The sequence below is a fragment of the Egretta garzetta genome, unplaced genomic scaffold, assembly GCF_000687185.1.
Source record: "Egretta garzetta isolate BGI_Z169 unplaced genomic scaffold, ASM68718v1 scaffold164, whole genome shotgun sequence".
Taxonomy (NCBI): Eukaryota; Metazoa; Chordata; class Aves; order Pelecaniformes; family Ardeidae; genus Egretta; species Egretta garzetta.
The window spans coordinates 281,769-288,261 of NW_009259492.1; the positions used below are offsets into that span (position 1 = coordinate 281,769).

Below are 6,493 nucleotides of genomic sequence, written 5' to 3' on the forward strand. Positions count from 1 at the left end.
CTGTGTCACCCAACATTTCGAAAAGTTTAGAAACTTAAAACCCCCTGAAAGTTGGCTTCAAGTGTTTATTAATTAAAAAAGTTAAATATTTATTTATACAAATATGATGAGAAAAATCTCATGCAGACTTTTCACATACAGTACCGGAGGTGAAATCGTAACTGCGATGGTCTTACAACAGAGCTTCTTCCTAGGAACGCCGACGGAGAAGCGCCGCTGTCGCCCGTGTGCCTGAAGGCACCATCCCCGGCGAGCGGAAAGCTATTCCTGTAACTTAGGGATTTCCTATGGAACATACGCCAAGGTTTTCACACTCTTCACTAAGATTAACAATTAATACCTTATTACTACTACTCAGAGAACTGGACAGAGACGTGTGAACAGCGGGTAATGGATTCCTGCGTACCACCGCACCGCGAAACACTTGATGTTGATGCAAAAAAGTTGCCAAAAGATTGCTTCAGATAATTCCCCTAAATGATGAAAATATCTGGAGATTGTTACGGATGGCATCTGCTTCTGCTTAATTACAAATCTGCACTGGATTCATAATTTGTGTATATTACAAGTAATTTGCATAATTAAAACAATTAAGGGATTGACATATCATGGCAATTAGAAATGCATCAAACTCTGGATGTTGTACAAAAGAGAGCTTCAATATGAAACATTAAATTTTTTTGAGAACAAAATATCCTTCAGATTCCTGCAGAACAACCTCCACCAATCCAACGTGTGTTCAATAAGCTCCGCTTAGAGGAAGTCCTTCTCGGGGTTGACGCCTCCTCGTCAAGCCGTTGCCCAGTTTAACCCCCAACACTTCAGCCGCCATTTGAATTCCTTCGTGCGGTCACAGCATCGACTCGTGGATTTATTGCCGGTTTCAGGAGGTTTTATCTCATTTTCCGTAGCCTTATCCTGTTTTCTTTGTCCCTCTTTTTAAGAATCAGTATGAACTGATTGAAAAAATGCTCTTGGTCCTTCTTCTTCTGGACAAGGCGAAACCGCTGATCTCTGCCATATTTCTCTGCGAATTCTTTGAACGTCGTTCTGCAGGAGAGAGAGACGTTGTAAAGCGGCCGCTTTGTCAATCCCCGCTCAGACTCATTGACCTGGCTCTCGCTTCGCTTTTCACACAGACACTAAAAATGGGTGTTCTGGGGAATATCTGACAGGAAGATGATGGTAGCCCCCGGGATGAGGGAGGCGAGACCATGCCCAGGCTTTGGCTCACCCATCAGCCTGCAACAGCCAACTTCCATTTTCTGATTTCGAAAAATCAGGGTGACAGCTGACAGGACAATTTCCAGCCATTAACACGGTATGTGCTGCAGCCCAGGTCACTGCGGTTCTGATCTGTGCCAGCTGGTACGTATGGCCACTGTTTCAGTAATTAGCAGAAACCCACACCCGTGCCTAATTGCAAACGTGGGCTTTGGCTGTCAGCAGTACCCGACACCTGAGGAAACGCCACGCTAGCCTGATCTTCCCTAAAAAATAGCAAAAAATTCCCTGTAACTCTGAGTGATGGGCGCAATGCAATGGAAACCCATGGGCAGCCTGGCCCGAGGATTTCATCACCAGGTCCAGCATTTTCCAATGCAAACTTGGCATTTGATGGAGCGTTGAAACCAAGCCAGGGACTATTGCCGGTAGAGGAGTTTCTTTGATGCTGTGGTCTCACAGTCAGCTCAACAAAACCAGTAACACTGAGGGTGGTGAAAGCCTGGCAGGGGTTGCCCAGAGAGGGGGTGGAGGCCCCATCCCTGGGACCATTCCAGGCCAGGTTGGCCGGGGCTGTGAGCAACCTGATGTGGTTCAAGGTGTCCCTGCTCCTGCAGGGGGGTTGGGCTGGGTGACCTCTGGGGGTCCCTTCCCACCCAAAACATTCTATGGTTCTGTGATTCTAAAATGCTCTCTGTGCTGTAGGCCAGCAGCATTTTGCCCTTGCAGACTGGAAACGTCATTGCTGGAGCCAGCTGCTACGTTAGCCCAGAAAACTCTCAGTTTTGTTGTAAAAAAACTTCTTGTAATCATTACTTCTGGAGAGGCCAAGGTGTCGTTTGTATCCATGTCCAGGCGGGCAGTGCTGTGCAACTACCTGCGTATTTTAGCAGAGAAAACTGTAATTTCTTAGTTCCAACGATTTAACCAGACTTACAATATATAAATCTCTCTATTTTCATGTAATACACAGACGAGCAAGTGCTATCCTAAGCACCGCATTTGCCGTTGTGCAGTTTTGGATCCACTACTTAAAAATCAATGTAGAAAAACAAGTCACTGCATCGTACGCTTAATTTTAGTTTAGTGACGTGGTATTAATACTACCTTTGTTAAGTTACATTTCTCTTCCATCAAAACCCAAACCTAACCCCCCTATTTTTTCAGTAGTTACACCTGCATGCCTGGTACAAGTGAGATTTAACATTCAGGCACTCATTTTATAGAGCTAATATATGTGTGTGTTCTATAATTATAATATATATGCATATAAAATAAATGTGTTTTGCAAAATATCACACGTTCTTAATGACAGAGAGAGGGAAAGGAGCAGTGAGAGCAACGGCACGTTGCCTTTCCCGGGAATATGAAAAAATATTGTAAAATAGGAGGGAAGACATGCCCACGCAGCCCGGTAACAACGGATGCTCACGCTTGCTATGAAGGGTACGCTCAGCGCCACGGCGTTCCGGGGCTGGTAAGCACAGGCTAAATGAGAAAGCTTATCTTAACAAATCTTCATAAGGCAATGCCATACCTGGGCGATAACTTGGATTCTTCAAGGAGCTTTTTAAATTCTTCTTTGGCTAACAACAATTTGTTTTTCTTTTCTTTGTACTCTTCTCTGATCCTGGTCTTGACAAACTGTTCGAATATCTTGCCAAGAAAGGGAAACAAGACACAGCGTTTATTAAGAAAGCCTTTACGGTATTTATGCCTGATCAAAGGGCTGTCAATCTCACGACCCACAGCTCTTATCTGCCCCCCGTGCGGGCCGACGCGCGTGCAGCGGGATCGGCTTCACGCGGCACTGCTCGTCTTCCCACAAAATAAGCAGCTGGAGAAAGGTGTAATTTGGACAGATAACATCTCCATTCAAACATCCAGGGCAACATAAATCAAAATTTCCTGACTTCAGTGTCTCACTCGCATTTTCACGCCTACAGCATTATTTTTGTACATCTGTGTAGCTGCCTGCATTTATTTAGTTTGGATCTCGCATCTTTTCCCAACTTGCAGGAATTCCTGAAAATGTCTGTGATGCTGAACACCCCTCTTCTGCAGGTTACCCCCCCAAAAAGCCTGAAGACCTTTCAAATCAGTTGTTGAAACCCACGAGCTTACACACGATCTTCTGTACACGTCCACCCGAAAGCTTTAACGCGTTCGGAAGGGTTGACACCCTTCCTCTAACAATACTTGGCAGCTAAATAAGCAGCGGGGCGCTCAGCATTAGGATTTTTGGTGTCTTGAAAAGGAGTTAAGGAGTTCACTGCGTCACAGGATTCTGCCAACTGCTTTAATCACATTTTGAAAACCAAAAAATCTGGCCCTGCTGGTTTCACACTCCAAGAAGTGTGGCACGGTGAGTCGTTGAATAAAAGAAGCTGCTCCTCAAAACGCTCTTAGCTTTCCACAGTCACCACCCTTCCCACCACAAACGACACACATTAAAGGTGATTACTACGGTTACCACCACGGTTGCTTTCCCACCAGCCACGAGGACGCCCAGGTGCGAATCTGCACGTCATGGAAGCTGATGCACTGAATTACAACCGGTGTTTCGTGTGGTACATGGAAAAGGGCAGAAACAGCACTGGGAAAGCGAGCATCAAAAAATGGCTGGGGAAGAAGTACTATGGAAAACCTAAGGAATCGGAATATATTATACTGTATGCAATCGCCTAAGTTGTGTATAGGAGGAGACAGGAAAAATGGAATAAATAAAGTTGGTGACACTGTTATTGCTTGCCTTTCTGGTATCAGCCAAGCTGCTATGAAGGTAATAAATCAGAATTAACAGCTCATTATTTTAATACAGTTGCTCCTTTACCCTTCACTGTTCCTTGCTTATACACAGGAGCATCTTTCAACCGCTAACAACCCCTTGGAAAGTATCGGTATGTAAGTGGAGCAGGCCACAGATGTTCAATACAGATCGTTACACGCCTCGGGCAGCCTAAGGACACCCCCCCCACCAGCAGAGCTTGCACTCCTGGGAGTCAAACCCACCTCAGCCCAAGTTCAAGTCAAGAGGAAGCTCCCTCGGACACCTGCAGACCAGAGTCAAAACGCGTTCCCTGCCCCTTCCAACCCGTCCGGGGGGAGAGGAAAAACTGCAGTACAGCCAGTCATGACCCCTTCCGTCCTTCCTTCCTTCCTTCCTCCCGTCGTGAACCACTTCTCACCTCTGCCCCCTCCAATATAAATTCATTTGCATAATTTAAAAAGTACTTGGATGCTGGCTATTCAGGTCACACAGTCGGCATCCGTGAAGGTAAATGTTTCCATAAACCCAAATAATGTCTTCTACTAATTCGAGTTGCACTTTGGGAAGCGCTTCCATTAAATCAGGCATCTACTCTTGTCTGAGTCTGACCTTCTTCTTTAACTACTTCGTGGAGGAAAACGGGGTCTAATTAAATGGAACGGCTCATGCTGAACGCTTAGAAATCTTAGCTTCAAGCTTAGTAGCTAAAATAGATTTCACACCTGGCACGTGCTCCCAAGCTTACTGCTTTTTTAACCCCGTTTTGCAGAGGAGCGACCGACGATTGCCCTCTCCCACCCTAGCTCTGAGCCTGAGTTACTGTCACCCCCAGAGCCAACCTCTACCTGCCTAGGGGTTCCCACCCGAAGGCCTCCCAACTACTTGCTTTTTGCAACCCTTCCCTTGGGTCTTGAGTAGACCCCACAAACGCGGACCCCTCGGCAGTGCTTCAAGCACATTATATTGGGCGTAGTCATGATGTAGTCCTATTCTATCATCTCCAAGGCTGGCAAAATGAAAGCAGCAATGTATCTTGATTGACTCATCAAGGTCTAGGTTTTGTCCTTGCTGAGTCCCTGAAATAAATACAACCCCCCTGCTTAGTCTCTTTGGCCAGCAGTATTTTCCATTCTAGCAGTTTCTCTTACATTTTCAGTCCCGTATCTCCGTATTATTTTATTTCACTTTTGTTTTCTTTAGGAAAGAAAATATTGGAAAGGGAGTAAATGAAGATGTATGTGCCCAGGCCCTCCGTGAACACCTACAGGAAGCTCTCTGGAGAACCACAAGACAATTCAGGCCCCAGTGCAAGAGCAATAAGTACATTTTTCATCCTGTTTGTTAAAAAACCCGGACAATTCCATACTCAAAATTCTTCCTTCTCCAGGATGTCTACGACTGGTAAGGGAGAGAAATAACTACCAGATAGAAACACTCACCTTCTCTGCAACATCCTTGCATCTCTCCTAATTTTTTTCGACTAATTTGCAGCCCTGGGGTCCTTTTAGATCCCTGATGATAATTAAAGCCCAAATAAACAAGGCACCAAAGAGTCCACTTCCCTTTGCAGCTTGCCAGAAAAACTAAACCCGCTCAAACAGCCACTGGCATAGCCACGGTGCGCTACCCATTTATGCCCAGCAAGGTCAGTTACTGCAAAATACAGCAGAAAATACTGCCAAACTCCTAGAAAATATTCTACCACTCTCCAAAGGACACAGCACTTTCTCATGAGCAAAGCCTAAATGACGGGTCTCACTGAAAAGCTCAAGGAAGAAATGCCAATTTTATGCAATTCTTTTGATCCTACCAAGATAATTCCCCTGTCGTGAGGGTTAATTTGGGAGATGTTTGCTGCCAATCAGAAGCTCCGCTGGAGGTAACGCTCACCTGCTTCCGTTCTTCTGAATTTAGTAGAAGATAGCGTGGATCAAATACTATTTTGTGTAACTCTTTTTCCCACGTAGAAAATGCCGAAACCTGTGAAGTACACAAACACAGTTGCATTAAGGAATTTTAATAAGGATCTGAAAGAAGAAAATGTTCCAAGGTGAAGCAAAAGAGTAGTTCAGAAAGCTAATGAACCCTCTGAAGGATGCCTCAGAGCGGTTGGAAGTGGAATTTTAATCTGTTTCTGGCAACGCTCTGGTCGCCCCCACACCATTAGCATTGATTTGCTCTAGGATATCTCTGTGAGTATCTGGGAGAGGCTCATTCCACATTTCTGATGGAAAGAATCTGTAGCGGAAAGGAAAACGCCATTTTATTATCCCCTTTGTACAACAGAAGCATCCATTCCCATTTAGGCAATTATCTCAGCGTTAACTCCCCTCCTCTCCAAAACTTTAATTATCACCCAAATGAGGCCGTGAGTGCGTGCACCCGCTGAGGAGCAGCGAACACCTTCAAAGCACCATGGTTTTGCCGTAAACGTGCCACTTCCCCCCAGCAGCACGGCTCTCCCATCTCCTCCTTTTCCAGGCTCCTCCCCTTTCCTGC

The 6,493-nt window shown here is 45.4% G+C and overlaps 1 protein-coding gene across 1 annotated transcript in view; it reads right to left on the reverse strand.

Moving 5' to 3' along the window:
* Window positions 1–893: 893 nt before the first annotated feature.
* TCERG1L (transcription elongation regulator 1 like) overlaps window positions 894–6,493 on the reverse strand; it is a 95,181-nt gene continuing 89,581 nt past the window's right edge. The window contains exons 11-13 of the mRNA XM_009637356.1: window positions 5,885–5,974; window positions 2,762–2,880; window positions 894–1,050 (exon numbers count right to left, since the gene is read on the reverse strand). Of these exons, the coding sequence (XP_009635651.1) occupies window positions 894–1,050; window positions 2,762–2,880; window positions 5,885–5,974 (366 nt within the window). The remainder of the gene's footprint in view (window positions 1,051–2,761; window positions 2,881–5,884; window positions 5,975–6,493) is intronic.